This window comes from Octodon degus, unplaced genomic scaffold (genome assembly GCF_000260255.1).
Source record: "Octodon degus isolate 3935 unplaced genomic scaffold, OctDeg1.0 scaffold00230, whole genome shotgun sequence".
NCBI lineage: Eukaryota > Metazoa > Chordata > Mammalia > Rodentia > Octodontidae > Octodon > Octodon degus.
Window position 1 is genome coordinate 2,749,280 of NW_004524806.1, and position 15,727 is coordinate 2,765,006.

The 15,727-nt window shown below is 48.2% G+C and overlaps 1 protein-coding gene across 5 annotated transcripts in view; it reads left to right on the forward strand.

The window, feature by feature from the left end:
- Positions 1-11,144, forward strand: part of Gal3st1 (galactose-3-O-sulfotransferase 1) — a 40,365-nt gene extending 29,221 nt beyond the window's left edge. For 4 of the 5 annotated variants that reach the window (XM_023705847.1, XM_023705844.1, XM_023705846.1 and 1 more), the window contains exons 2-3: positions 8,823-8,962; positions 9,780-11,144. In XM_023705847.1, the coding sequence (XP_023561615.1) occupies positions 8,832-8,962; positions 9,780-10,923 (1,275 nt within the window). In that variant the 5' untranslated portion in view covers positions 8,823-8,831 and the 3' untranslated portion in view covers positions 10,924-11,144. The remainder of the gene's footprint in view (positions 1-8,822; positions 8,963-9,779) is intronic. The other variant, XM_004645526.2, reaches the window with a different exon arrangement.
- Positions 11,145-15,727: the final 4,583 nt, after the last annotated feature.

The window sequence follows — 15,727 nt, forward strand, 5'->3', positions numbered from 1 at the left end:
AGAGTGTCTGGATAAGTCCATGAGAAGGCAAAGAGGTCATCGGGTTTGAGTACAGGAAGAATAAGGGTATTATATAACAAGTGGATATTTTTAAGAAAACTATTGGTAAGGAGGTGAATGATGGGCTTGAGTCTCTTGGTGTGTGGGGGCTATTGGGTATTGGGGAATGTACAGAAACACTGTGGGATCACTGAGGCACACTAATCTAGGAACAGCATGTGTGGCATGAGTGGGACTGGAAATGTCTCAGAGCATATGGTCGACAAGGGAAAAGGAAGGGAGGAGCTAGCTGTACATTGAGGTTGGGTTTGTAGGATGTACACTGTGGGTGGAGAGAGAGGTGAGAGAGAAGTGGAGTTTTTGGAGGAGGTCTCTCCCCATGAGAGGTATGGGACATGTTGGGATCATAAGGAAATTAAGAGTGAAGAACAGTGTCTGAAGTTAGCATGGAATGGGCCTGTCTGAAGGGGTCATATAGGTCAGCCATCAACACCCACTATGGAGACTAGAGCTAATATAATGATTTTAGAACTCAGGAGGAACACTATATGTGGTCTCTGTGTCAGCAAGAAAAGATTTTTTTTTTTTTTTTTTTAAAAAAAGTTTTGAATTCCTCAATGATTTTTTTTCTTCTGGAAAGGCAGCTTAGGATAATTTTTTTTTTTTTTTTTTTTACCTGAGATATCCAGTGAGACTTGGGACTCAACAAAGTTGCCTCGATGTGGGCCATGGAACCCAAACTCTGTTGTTGCTCTTCAGTAGCAAGACCAAGCAGCTCAAGTATATGGATCTGGCCGTAGTGAGATTTCCTGTGAGGGCAGGGAATTGGATGACTTACCCGCTCTCTGGCAGACAGGGCAGTCGCATTTCCAGTGACCCTCAGGCACAATTGTAGATGTCCCAGTGATGGCTGCAGGTTGGGGCAGGCCCATGCCCAGTGTCCTTCTTCACTGCACTTGGCTCAGGTGGCAGCATTGTTTAGGCTCAGCATTACCTTGTCAAGGTCCTGCTTTGATGGGAGTCCTGAGTGTCGCAGCCAAAAGTTGGCAGTATACATAGTTAATTTTGGTCTCTATTATTGAAGACATGGAAAGTTAGATAAAGTATGCTTCCTGTGGAGTTTGAGGGCTGAGATTTGTGTTTTTAGCTTTGCATGAATGTCAGGAACAGACAGAGATATAAAATAGGAATTAATAGTAATTGGTGCCTTAAGAGAATCTGGGTTTACATCAGTATACTTAGTTTGGAGCAATGCACTCGATTATTAGAATTTTATCTGAGTATCAAGTACCTTGAAATATAAAGTGTAACCAGAGAACTATTATTTCTTATCAACCATGGGCATTTTAGCAGTTAAATCCCTGTAGGATGTTAATGGACAACAGTTATATAATTTTGTAGAGATCTTTTGGCATCAATAGTCATACATAGCAGTATAACATAACAGTCATGAAATCCCCATTTTGTTTTGCGTCTTTAAATGTACATAGGATACATATTACATAAGTTTTAGTTATAAAATTATTTGGCTGATGACCTCATGTTGGTTTGATGGGAACCTATTATAAATACCTGGAGCATAAGAGAAAGGCATATGTTTAAATCTGAAAGAAAATTTATATTGTAGCATACAGTATTTTAAAAGGCATAAATATGTTTAATATATTAAGCATCTTTTATGAGAAAACCTTATTTTAATTACTGAAAAAACTTTGTCTTTTAACCAATGACCAAATTATTGGGGGCTCTCTATTGATGAACAAAGGTTGGCCACCCTCTATTCATCAATCAAGAGTTTTTTCCAACAATCTTTCCCATTTTAATGGTTTTTGTTTAATTGTAAATTAATTTTGGTATTACCTAGATCAGCTGGAACCTCAGGAGAAAGCATGCTTTCAAGTTTATATTTTAGAGCTCAAATAAAAAGGAATTGCTATTTACAGAATGACATGAAAACAAACAAGTATGTACAGGACACACGGACATCTTCATAAAATGAGAGTGCACTCAAATATATTTCTGGCCAGCTTAAACTATGATGACCTTTTAAAGTTTATAATTATGAGAGACTAGTCAGAACTTTTGTAAGTCAATTTACAGAGATCTCTAGTAAGAATTTGAAAAACACAAAAACCTCTCATTATAGTTACTATGTACCAAGGAGAGGCCGCAGGATGGGCTGGCCCATCATGTGATGAGGCTAAAATGTGGTGCTCTGACATCACAAGAGGAGCCACTGTAACATGGTAGCAGCTAGACACATGGCCCAGAAAATGGCGGTGACCCCTCCTGTAGCTGGCGCAAGGCAGTGCTCCAGTGTCACAGGAGTGACCTTACAGAGAGGTGGACGGCCACACGGAATGTAAGATGGAAGTGGCTTGTCATGTGATGGGGTGCCTTAAGCCAGCACCCTGACATCACAGGAGGAGCGACCCTATGGTGGCCGTAGATGGCCACATGGTGCAAAAAATGGCGGTGGCTCATCATGTGAAGGAGCCCTGCGAGTTGGCGCTCTGACCTCATAGGAGATGTAACCACACAATGGCAGCAGGTAGCCACATGGCCCACAAGATGGTGGTGGCTGGCCACACGGCAGGCAGCCACAGGCTTTTAGAGCACTGGAAGGAAGTTGAGCCATGGGGGGTGGATGTGAACCGCAGGAGGAGAAGAGGTGGAAGGGGAAAATGCTGGCACCTGAGGTTTCAGTATGGAGGAGGAGAGAGACGCAGCAGAATCCACAAGGGAACCAGAGGCAGAAGCAGAGGGCAGAGATGTTGCTGCAGAGGGTGGAGTAAGTAGAGATGGAGTCCGAGGAGACTGACACGACAGAGTTTGGAGCAGAGGGGTGGAGAAGGTAGTACCGGCGGATAGGTCAGGGGGACAGCAGAGGGAAGAAGGTGGGAGGGTCATGCTTTTAGAGTCAACAAAGGCTTTTAAGAGATTGCTAGCCATTTGCCGTTGCGATAATAGAATTGAAAAATTAGTCTTTTGGGTTTGAGATATCCTTCTAATTTGAGGGTACTGAGGTTCTTTATGAGACAACCCAGCGGCGTGTGCTTTGGAGGATGGGAAGAGCGTTTCCCATGGTGGCCGAATTAACATGAGCCAAAGATTAGGGCAAAAGCCGACATCACTTCCCACTAAAAAGCCGTCACTTTTTAGCCTGGAGTGAGTATGAGAGAGAGAAGGCCAACACCCACTTTATCAGTTGTCACTAGAAAAAGTGGGGAGCCGGGCACCAGATGGCCAAGGAAGATAGGGGAGTCCCGATGTGAGCTCACGATTTTCGAGACGAGACAAGAGCAAGACCCCTGTAGTTTTGGGCTCATGAGTGAAGAACGTGATTGGCCAGTGTTGGATGCGAGCTAGCAACAGCAGGCAGTGGCAGAGGCAAAAGCGGAGCAGAAGGCGGTTCAGTGAGGAAGCTCAAAACAGGGGCAGGGGATGCCCTAGGAGTCACACCATACACTGACCTGAGTCACGGCACCAAAAATGATAGGTTTCAGAGGCAACAGCGATGGTGGCAGTGGTGGCGGCGCAGCAGAGAAGCAGAAATGGGGGCGGGAAAGCCTTTATTGACTCTAAACACACGGAGAGGACCGAGGGCAGGGAGCTGGGCAGATGCTCTGACCTAAGACAGGGAGCCTGAGACTTTATGGACATCTGGCAGGGGCAGAGTTTGAGGGGCGGGTTTAGTGACGTATAAGCAGCTGATTGGAGGCTCCCTTGTGTGTGTGTGGGGGGGGGGAAGGTCACAGGACGTAGTACCCAGGGCTGGAGTGGGGAAGGAAGAGGAAGTGGTCTCTGGGAAGATAAACTGTTGCTTTAAGGGCTTCAGCCATATCAGAAGACCACCATAATTCAGCAATTCTTACTAGAGCCATAACCTATCATAATACAGTAACAGAAATCAGACTATGACAAACAATTTTAGTACATTTTTGCTTTCTTTGAATGTGTCCCCACCAAAAAAAAGGATAGGTTAAAAATGTAATCCCCATGGCACAGTTAAGAAGTGGGACTTTTGGAAGTGGCTAGGCTGTGACAGCTCTGCACTCATGTTTGGATTAGTGCTGATTATAAAAGATGGAAGGCCACAAGTTCAGTCTACTGTTCTCTGTCATTCTCTTACCTTCCACCACAGTATGATGAAACAAGAAACTCTTTCCCGGTGATAGCGCCTTGGTGTTGGGCCTCCCAGACTACAGAACTGTCAAAAATAACTTTTTTTTAAAAAAAGATAACTTACTTAGTCTGTGGTATTCTGTTATAGCAACACAAAATGGGCTATGTCAGGTGGAGGAGATAGCTCAGTGGCATAGACGCCTGCCTGGCAAGTACAAGGTCCTGGGGCCTGCCCCTTGGCTCAGTTGTTTAAGTGGCTGCTTCAGCAAAGCAGTCAGCCTCAGGTTGCTGTGGTTCGATCCCCACAACTCCAGCTAGCCAAACATGCCCTGAAGGCATTCTGAGCCAGTGCCCCCCCCAAAAAAAAGTACAAGGTCCTGAGTTTGATCCCCATAGAGTGAGATTTTTGGAGGAAAAAAAAGGACTGTGATTGGATTGTAAATTGGTGGGGGTGGGGTTGGCAAGGATTGTAAGGAATGTAGACTGAAGTGAAGAAGGTGGGGCAGGGAGGAAAGAGAGTGTAAGGCATCTCTGTAGTCCCGGAAAGTTAAAGTAGTTAGAGGGTAAATTAGAAGGGGGGGGGGGGCTGTCCTTGGTTTAAGCAACTGTGGAGTGAGAGATGTTGAGGAAGGGAGGGAGGGAGGGAGGGAGGGACATGAGGGATGCATCCTCAAAGAAAAAAAAAGCCTGAATACAGGTGTTATCCTGCCATTTGCTGGTGCAGTGACAGAAGTTTTTTAAACTTTGGACAATTAGTGGGTCAAAAGTTTTTTCTATAGGCCACTGGGTTTTACCATCTAGCTTATATTGTGGCCAAGCTGTCTGACAGTAGAAGATTAATTGCTTAGGTTTTATGGCCTTCTGGAGGCCGAGGGAGCTGAGATTACGGATCAGGCATCCCAGTGGTGTGTCTTTTGGGGACTGGGAACAAGTATTTCCCATGGTAACCGAATTAAAAGGTGAGCCAAAGATTAGGGCAAAAGCTGGACATCACTTCTCACTAAAAAGCCGTCACTTTTTAGCCTGGAGTGAGTGTGAGAGGACTAACATTCACTTTATCCACTAGAAAAGCAGGGAGCCAAGGACCAGATGGACAAGGAAGATGAATGGGGACCCCGACGTGAGCTCATGATTTTCGAGACGAGACGAAAACACGAGGCGGGATTCCCCAAGACGAGTTTTGGGGCTCACCTCTGTGGATTAAAATTGTCCAGTGTTGGATACAAACTAGCAGCGGCAGGTGACAGAGGCAAAAGCAGAAGCAGAAGGAGGTTCAGTGAGGGAGCTCAAAACTGGGGCAGAGCATGCCCCAGGAGCCACACTACTCACCGTTCCAGGTCACAGCACCAAAACTGATAGGTTTTGACGGTGTCACAGCAGAGAAACAGGCAGAAGGAAAAAGGGAAAGGGGCTTCATTACCTTAGAGGACATGGAGAGAATTTGGGAAGACAAGGAATCCTCTGGATTGGGACAAAGGGAGGCTGAGGCTTTTATGGCCTTTGCCAGGGATGGAGTTTGAGGGGGATGTTTAGATATACCTGAGGAGTTGATTGGGGTCTTCCCTGAGGTGGCGGGAAAGGTGCAAGGAAATTGCATCCTGGGCTGAGTTGGAGAAGAAGGGGGAGCTGGTCTCTGGGAAGATGAGCTGTTGTTTTAAGAGCTTCAGCCGTATTGGATGACCACCATAATAATTCAGCAATTCACACTAGGGCCAGAACCTAGCATGGTGGTGCAGGTGGAAAATTCCACAGCTCAGTCCATGTGAGTCTAAATATAAACACACTAGGGATGGCCAAATAGCTCAGAGGATTAAAGTGCCTTCCTAGGCAGACACAGGGCTGGAAGTTTTATCCCCCTGCCTGCTGTACCGGCCCCACCCCAGGGGCACACTGAGATGGTGATTGAGACTGGGCATGGTGGTGCGTGCCTGCAATCCCAGCACTTGGGAGGCTGTAAACAGGAGGATGACTACAAGTCCGATCTATGCAGTGAGACCCTGTACATCCTGTCCTAAATACAAAAATAAATAAATAAAGATAGACACACTAAAAATATTGTATAAAATTACTTTTAGGTTATGTGTATAAGCTATACTAAACATGAATGAATTCCTGTTTAGACTTGGAATCTAGCTCTTAAGATACAGAATGAGCATGTAATCCCAGTAGTCAGGAGGCTCAGGAAGGCAGAGGCTGAGGCAGGTGGATTGCTACACGCTCAAGGCCAGCCTGGGCTACACAGTGAGTTCAAAGCCAACCTGAACTGCATAGAGAGACCCTGTCTCAAAAGAAAAAAATTCATTTTACATATATATAAATACTCCAAAATCCAAAACTCAAAAATCTAAAATACCTCAGAACCCAGGCATTGCAAAGAAAAAAAAAAAAAAAAAAAAAAAAAAAAAAACAAGGACACTCAGGCTCCAGTTGCTTTTCTCTGGGACGGCATGTCTATTTGCACACACACATATATGGACTGGGGGGAGTGGAGCACTGTGGTTCCAGTATTTTCTTTTTTTAAACACATAGATCATGGTGTAGTTGGCATAATTTTTATTTTATTTTTTTTACATCTGCAGATGACTCCTTCGGGAAAAGGCCTTCATGTCACGGTTGCTTGCTGAGGCCTCCTGAGGTCATTTCTGCCCTTGGGAAATACCCGCCCTCACCCTCGCCCACCCGGCCCAGCCCACCTTCCGGAGGGTAGCTCACCATCACAGGAGCAGCCATATACTCTCTTGTGGTTTCTTTCTCTGAACAGTGTTTCTCTGTGTCTGTTCTCAGAACGTGAACTTTCCAGCGGATGTGCTCTGAGAGGTGCTACCTGGCGGGGTGTTCTGGGGGCCCTTCAGGGCAAGGTGGGGGTGCCTTGGGTAACCTGGGCTTAGTGTGCGCGGCTACCTAGCTGCAGTTCACCAGGACAGTGGTGATACGCCTTGCATGTGGCCGCAGGACAGCAGATGTGACTTCTTGCAACCTCTGGGGATCAGGAATGTGAGCCAGGATGGGAATGGAAAGTTTCCCTGAGCTCTAGTTCCTCAACCTGAGCTGTGCCCATTTCTGTCCAATTCACGGTCTCCTGAGGATCAGGTTACCATGTTCAGACCAGACCTCCCCATAAACAAACCAGTAAAAACAACAAACATCTCAAGACACTCTGGTAAAAATGTAGATAGACCATTTGACCCAGCTGTGCCCCTTCTGGGCATCTTCTCAAAAGAATTAAAAGCATCCGATCACAATGATATATATGCAGTGCCCTCATGTTCATAGCAGCATAGTTTGCAATGGCGGAATCTTTCAAACCATCAAATGCCCATCAACCAATGAATGGATAAAAGAGATACATTTTTAAAAATACAATGGAGTACTACTCAGCCATAAAAAGGATAAACTTGAGGCATGTATAGATCCCTTGTAGACCTCGAGACCATACTTTTTGATGGAGATTGAACTCAGGACCTTGTGCTTCCCAGGCAAGGGCTTAAGTCCCTGAGCTATTTCCCTGGCTGGGAGACCATAACCTTAAGTGAAATAAATAGGACACATATATATGAATATTGCATTGTCTCTCTCCTAAAAGAAACTGGAAGTGTAAATAAGAACTAAAATGTATAATAGATATTGGGAAACAGGAGGAAATTTTTCAAAAGGAAAGGGGAACTGGAGAGGGGTAAGAGGAAAAAGGAAGGAGAATAAAAGGATAAGATGGATGCCAGACTTTGTAAATAAAGAGTTGAAGAGGGGCTAAAGAGAGGGGAGGAGAGGCTGGGGAGATGGCTCAGTGGAATAAGCGCTTCCCTGGCAAGCACAAGGGCCTGAGTTCAATCCCCGGTTCTGAGAAAAAAAAAAAAAAAAAAGAGAGAGAGAGAGGGGAGGAGAATGGGAGAAAAAGGAGGTGAATTGTACCATGTACAGGTACAAGTTCCCTGTGATGAATGTGGTCATTATGTATATGTAAATTGCACTGATAAACTTAATTTAAAAAGAAACCAAAGGTTGAATGATTTTTAGTCTAAGTATAACCCATACAATATTTCGGATAGATTTCTGCAACTAACACAATATTTATTCACAGTTTGCCTGAAACTTACATTTACTTGAACAACCCTACCTAAACCTCAGTTTCCCCTGTGGACTCCAGGGATGTGGGGCACTGGGATAGGCTTGACTGATTGATTGATTATCTTTTTGAGACAAGGTCTCACTATGCAGTTCAGGCTGGCCTTGAGCTCAGTTTCTAGCCCAGGCTGATCACAAACTCACAAGGAGTTATTTAGGGGCCAAGGAGTTACGTCAGCAGCTTAAGTACCTGCCTGGCAAGTGCAAGGTCCCAAGTTCGAGTGTGGGTGTGTGTGCATGTGTGTGTATGGGGGCACTGGGGGTTGAACCCAGGGCCTCAGTGCTGATCTACATCTCAGACACATTATTTTTCTACTTTGATACATGGTCTTGCTAAGTGACCCAGGCTGGGCCCAAAATTATGATCCTCCCACCTCTGCCTTCCAGAGTGTTGGGTTTGCGCCTGGACACCCTTGTGTTTCTGTTTCTGTGGCTGTCTCCCTTCAGGCGTCTGTCTCTCGCCCCTGTCTGGATCCTGCTGGGGGGCTCAGAGCTGGCACAATCAGGTCCCTGCTTCTAGCTTGAGCTTTGTCTGACCAGCCTTTAACGCATACCCACTCTGTGCTGTCCTCCAGGTGCCTGAGATGCCACCACAGCCGAAGAAGCGCTGGGAGTCCATGGCCAAGGGGCTGGTGCTGGGTGCCCTCTTCACCAGCTTTCTGCTACTGCTCTATTCCTATGCTGTGCCCCCGCTGCATGCCAGCCCAGCCTCCATGTGAGTGGTGGATGAGGCACCTAAAGGTGGGGTTGGGGAGGCCCCACAATGACAGAAGCACCTGCCCTGATGATGGGAGTTGCCTCATAGGCTACCTCTCTGTGCCTTGAACCACGTTTTGTCAGACAGAAGCTTTATAGCTGAGGGCCAAGCTTGTGGTAGAACCCTGGGCCTCGGTGAGCCTGTCTGTAAAGTGGGGGTAAGAGAGCCTGCCTTGTGCCATGAGTAAGTTGCACAAAACCTGCGTCCAGGGTTTGCATTATCATCATTTAGCTCCAGCAGGGCGGGGTAACTTGTGTGAGAATATTCAGTTGTCAGGGCCTGGATTCAAACTGGGGCCTCTGGGAGGCCAGCTCAGGCTCCTAGACATCAGGTCACCCGACCTCCTCATGAGCTGCTTAGCACAGATTGGTCCTTGAGTTGGTGGTGCTAAGTTTAACTGGAAGGAACTGGCTAATGACACTGTTTTTGGTCTGCAAAATGCAATGTTAATGTCCCAAACCAATACTGTTTTATAATAAACAGATGACACAGAGGCCATGAATGCAACAGAGCCTGGGTTCCTCAACTCACTTTGACCTCATGCCAGCCCCACAAACCAGGCCTGTGCTTTTCCCCCTCCACAGATGAGGGAACTGAGGCCAGAGAGACCAGATTCCTGCCTCAGGCCTCATTCCTGGACTCAGGGCCATCGGCTGCCCCATCCCCACTCTGCTAACACCACTGTCATCAACAGCCCTGTGTCTAGATCCTGGGGCTCAGGGTGCTGAGTCCCAGGACCAGCACCACCAAGGCTCCCCCCCTCCTCTGTCCCCAGCAGGACCCCAGAGGACACTGCGCCCTGCTCCCCCATCCCTACTGAGTCAGAGCTGGTGACCCCCACCAACGGCTCGGCAGGAGGGTGCCAGCCCCAGAGGGACATCGTGTTCATGAAGACGCACAAGACAGCCAGCAGCACTCTGCTCAACATCCTGTTCCGCTTCGGCCAGAAGCACAGGCTCAAATTTGCCTTACCCAGTGGCCGCAACGACTTCGACTACCCGGCCTTCTTCGCGCGCAGCCTGGTGCAGGATTACCAGCCTGGGGCCTGCTTCAACATCATCTGCAACCACATGCGCTTCCACTACCAGGAGGTGCGCGGGCTGGTGCGGCCCAACGCCACCTTCATCACGGTGCTGCGCGACCCCGCCCGACTCTTTGAGTCCTCCTTCCACTACTTTGGGTCCCTGGTGCCCTTCACGTGGAAGCTGTCAAGCCAGGACAAGCTGGCCGAATTCCTGCAGGACCCGGGTCGATACTATGACCCCAACGGCTACAACGCCCACTACCTCCGCAACCTGCTCTTCTTCGACCTGGGCTACGACAGCGGTCTGGACCCCAGCAGCCCGCAGGTGGAGGAGCACATCCTGGAGGTGGAGCGTCGCTTTCACCTGGTGCTCCTCCAGGAGTACTTTGACGAGTCCCTGGTGCTGCTCAAGGACCTGCTCTGCTGGGAGCTGGAGGACGTGCTGTACTTTAAGCTCAATGCGCGACGCGACTCCCCGGTGCCGCGGCTGTCCGGGGAGCTGTACCGCCGCGCCACTGCCTGGAACATGCTGGATGCACGCCTCTACCGCCACTTCAACGCCAGCTTCTGGCACAAAGTAGAGGCCTTCGGGCACGAGCGCATGGCCCGTGAGGTGGCCGCCCTGCGCAGGGCCAACGAGCGCATGCGGCGCATCTGCATAGACGGCGGGCAGGCGGTGGATGCGGCTGCCATCCAGGACTCGGCCATGCAGCCCTGGCAGCCGCTGGGTGCCAAGTCCATCCTGGGCTACAACCTCAAGAAGAGCATCGGCCGGCGGCACGAACAGCTGTGCCGGCGCATGCTCACCCCCGAGATCCAGTACCTGATGGACCTGGGGGCCAACATCTGGGTCACCAAGCTCTGGAAGCTCATTAGGGACTTTCTGCGGTGGTGACACCTGTCCTAGCACTGGCTCCCCAAGCCCACCTGGTGCCACCCTGCACCCCAGGGTGAGGTGGGGTTTCCATGGGGACATAGCAGGCCAGGAATGGGCTCACAGTGCTCAGAGAGGGCCCAGATGTCAGTATTTGAGTAATTATAGTATTTTTTTTTATTAAGCCCCCTGCCCTATGTTTCCTGCTTCCCTTTGCGGAGCAGACTTCAGAAGTAAAGGAGTTGGATGTTGTGTTTTTCTTAATTAGCCTCAGTGGTGGTGACTGCAGGGGCCCTGGGATGGGAGACTTGAAGGGGGGGGCAGCTGGGAGAGTTCTGTGGGACAGACCCCCGGGTGGCACAGGGACCCAGTGTATATGGGGCTCAGGGGCCCCTACAAACTGCCAGGATGCTTCTGCTCTGCGCTGCTGTCCTCTCCTCTCCTCTCTTCTCCTGTCCATCTTTTTCTCCACTCCCCCACCCCAGGCCTCTTATCTCAATACTGATAACCATCCAGCTTTAAAGTTCAGAAAGGTTGTGGTGTTGCAGACGGCAAAACAGATCATCTGGTCTGTTCCAAATGACTCTGGAAACATACAATTTCATTATGCTAGTGGGCTGATGGAATCTCAGTTCCAAATCATCAGCCATGTCCTGGGGTTTTACAGTACTTCTATAGGTTGTTAGAAGGCATTACAAAAGGCAAGCAGTAGGGTACTCTGTGATTGGTTCCATACATTTGCTCATAACAGGCAGTTTTACTTTGAGTGGGTTAATTGGGAGTCTCTCTCATCATACAGCAGAGAAGGCAAAGGCTGGGGTGAGCAGAAAGAACCAGCCATTGTCACAGACCAGGCCAGTCCATCTCTAAGGGATAAATCCTTGAAACAAGCTAACAGAATGAGAGACACTGCTTGACTCTTCAAAGTTGCGGGTGGTGCTGGAACACCAAGGCTAGCTGAGCTTTGTTGGTCTCTAATTATGAGAACAGGCTGGTTTGTTCGGCCCATCCTGGAATCTGGTGTCTAGCTATCAGTTAAAAATTACCTTTACAGTGACCCCCTGAAGTCACACAGCCATGTAGTGCCAAAACCAGAAGTTACACCTACAGCATTCAGCCTTTAGCCCCTCACTGGGGTTGTGCCCATCTTGTCTCCTGGGAATAAGTTTCTGTACTAGCAGGGTGGAGAGATGTAAATGTGACTGGCTAGTTTTCCCACTTTGTCCCAGTTTCAACACTCCAACATTCCAGGAAACTTCTCAGTCCTGAGCCACAAAATTGGACTTTGTCACCACCCTGGAGCACTCTTGTTGATCCTAATGAAATAATGTGGCACAGCCTCGAAGCCAATGGAGAGAAGCAAGAAACAACCAAAAACTGACAAAAGCTAAGATTCTTTGTGGGAAGAGATGTTACCCCAAATTAATAAAATCACTCTTCTTCATATTTATTAAAAATAGATATCACCGGGCTTGGTGGCACATGCCAATAATCCCAGCACTCAGGAAGCGGAAGCAGGAGGATCTCTGAGAGTTCAAGGCCAACCTGAATTACATAGCAAAACTTTGTCTTAAAAAAAAACCAACTAAATATATACGGATGCCAGTCACTTACTGTACAATATGATAGTATTGGATTTAAGGAACTTTATAACTATCTTCTTAGACCAAAAAGTGCCTAAAAATGCCAGTAATAACGTTATTACATACCTTACATTATTTATTATGACTGCTACTGGCATTTCTGGGCCCATCAGGATCCAGGAATAATTCCGGCAGATGGCAGGTGCCAGGAATATAAACTACTTCACTGTCATTTACTATCTTCCTGGCCAATTCTAAGAACATTACACTGATTGGGTCATTTTTAAATAGAATTGATTTTTTTTTTTTTTTTTTCAGAACCAGGGGTTGAGCTCAGGCCCTTGCATTTGCCAGGGAAGCACTTATTCCACTGAGCCATCTCCCCAGCCCCTAGAATTGATATTTAAAGTAGTCTCCAGGCACTGGGCACTCTTCTCACCCCCTGTGGGAGTGTGGGCAGTCCCCTTTTCTTTCTTATGGAAGAACTGAGGATCAGAAGGACTGAGCAACAAGCCCAAGGTCCCAGAGCCAAGCAACCACAGGGGAGCTGATCTGATGCCAAGGCTGAGTCTCGAGGCTGTTAGGTTCTTGCCACCATTCCAGTTGGCCTCCACAGCTGTGAGACCAGCTGCTTACTTTCTTCCTAGCCAAAAAGTAAGCAGTCTCAGCCCTGAGAAGTGGTACACATCTGTAACCCAACACTCAGACGACTGAGGCAGGAGGGTTACTGAAAATTTAGGGCAGGGGCTGGTGAGATGGTTCAGTGGTCTAAAGCACCTCCTTAGAACAAGCTAAGCTAAGCAAAAGCAGAGACGGCGGTTCAATCCCCAGCACCACATGCCAGCCAGCCCCGCCCCCTGGTGGGCTGAACTGGCCACACACACACTAAATAAATAAAGTTATATTAAAAAAAAGAAAAAAGAAAGAAAGAAAATTTAGGGCAGCCTGGACTGCAGAGTCTCAAAAACCAATCAAACAAACAAATCAGTCTCTGAGACTTCCCTGCTTTTGCAGCACCTGGGCAGCGGAGGGTGCTATGGTACTGAGTTTGGTCTTATTTCCAGCCCTGACTTTCCTGGCTGGGCTCTGGATGCTGGAGGTGGCCAGGCATCTGCCAGCCTGTTCTGTGAAATCCTGCCCTCTGGGCTTCCCACATCTGCCTAGGATGGGATTCACCATCTTAACTTTGCTTATCCAGGATGCAACTGTGTATTTGCATATTGCTGAGCCTCTAATAGTAGACATCTCCAGGAGAGAGATCAGGTCCTATAGGCACAACTGGCCTCTAATGCCAGGTGTATAATGGGTTTTAATAAATACCGAAAGATACAAGGAAGAAAGGAAAGAAGAAAGAGTAGAGAAAGGGGAGTGGGAACAAAGGAAGGAAAGGAAAGAGAAGAATAGTAGGGAAGAAAGAGAGAGAGAGAGAGAGAGAGAGAGAGAGAGAGAGAGAGAGAGAGAGAGAGCCTTCCAGAGCATAGCTGTTGCTGGCCAGGGCTCCATACCCCTGGGAAGGGTAACACATGCCCCAGTGTGCATGAGTGCTGGAATGAGTGCACTGAGTGAAAATTCTGTGGGATGGGACCCAGGCCACGCAGTTTTGCCACAAATGGGTGGAGGCAGGAAATGACAGCTGCTTGGAGAGTGGACAGGCCACAGGCAAGTTGGGAACTATCCATGGATACCAGTGGGGTATAGGAAAGCCAGAAAGGGGAGGCGGTCCTTTCCAGCTGTGCTTGGCAACCCATGCAATGTCCTCTTCTTGAGCACCTGCAGGGTATTGAGCAGCACAGTGAGCAACGTAGTGGAGGTATAAACAATGAAGCAGAACCTCAGAAGTCTGAGTTGGGGGACCAGTGACGTACTCACAGAAGCCTGGCAGGTGGGAGCTGAGAGAGGCCTGTGGGATTTTACTTCCCAGCAATGAAACCTATAAGAAAAGGCCTTGCCCCAGTCTTAGCCCAGGCCCGGTGAGTGTGTGGGAGAGCTTCCGGCTACCCTGCGCTGCCGGGACCTACTGGTTCCAGTCCAGGTGCAGCGTGAGTGAGACCCTCTTCCACCCCCTTGGGACACCCCCCACCACTCCGCAGCACCTCCCCTACTCCCGCCCACCGAGTAGGAATTTCTGCTGCATTCCAGGAACCCCCAGACCCAGTCCTAGCCCAGGCCCAGTGACTGTGTGGGAGAGCTTCTGGCTACCCTGTGCAGGCATGACCTACTGGTCCCAGCCCAGGTGCAGCATGGGTGACACCCTCTTTCACCCTCTTGGGATGCCCCCATCACTCCGTAGTACCCCCCACACACACCCCGCCACAGAGTAGGAATTTCTGTCGCATTCCGGGAACCCCCAGATCCAGTCCTAGTCCAAGCCTGGTGAGTGTGTGGGAGAGCTGCCTCTACCCCTACTCTACCTTGTCCCCTCCAGACTCAGCTCAGGTCTGGCATACAGGCCTGTGGTTAAACCCTGCAGCTGCAATACCTGCAGAGAGTACAGGGGACAGGACCACCCAGCTAGTCCAGGAGCAGAAAATCTTGCCAGAGGGGCTCAACAGGTTCACCCCCAAGGGCAGCAGCAGGAAGGAGCTGAGCACAGCAGCCAGACCCAAGCCAGGCACAGCTGGATAAATCCAAATTTTGTAGATCTGCACCTGAACTTCAGTAGGTGATAAGGTTATAGCTGCAACAAAGATCTACAACAAAGGTCAGAAGACAGTGCTGCACAAAATGACAATGAGAAGGAGCAAAATGCAATCTCAGAACCCAAGCCCACCCATAACAACTGCAGAGGACACTAATACAGAACAAATTGGGAATCACACAGCTGAAAGCAATGAATCAATGGCTTCTGAAATAAAGAAACAGTTTCAGAAAGGTATAGAGGAACTCAAATTGGAAATGATATAAGAAATCCCTGAATTAATAACATCTGTAGTAAAGAATCAAATGCAGAAACATATGGAGGAAACCCAATGCCCACCCAGAACAAGTGCAGCGGACACTAGCTCAGCTCAAGTGTATGAATTAATAGCGTCGATAGTAAATAAGCAACAGCAGAAAGTCATAGGGGAACTCAGTGCAGAATTCTTTTCTACTAGCTCAGCTCAAATGTGCAAATTAATAGTGTCGATAGTAAATAAGCAACAGCAGAAAGTTATAGAGGAACTCAGAGCAGAATTCTTTTCTGAAATAAAAAAAGAATTCTCAAAACTCCTAGCATCTCAAGTAAAGAATCAACTACAGAA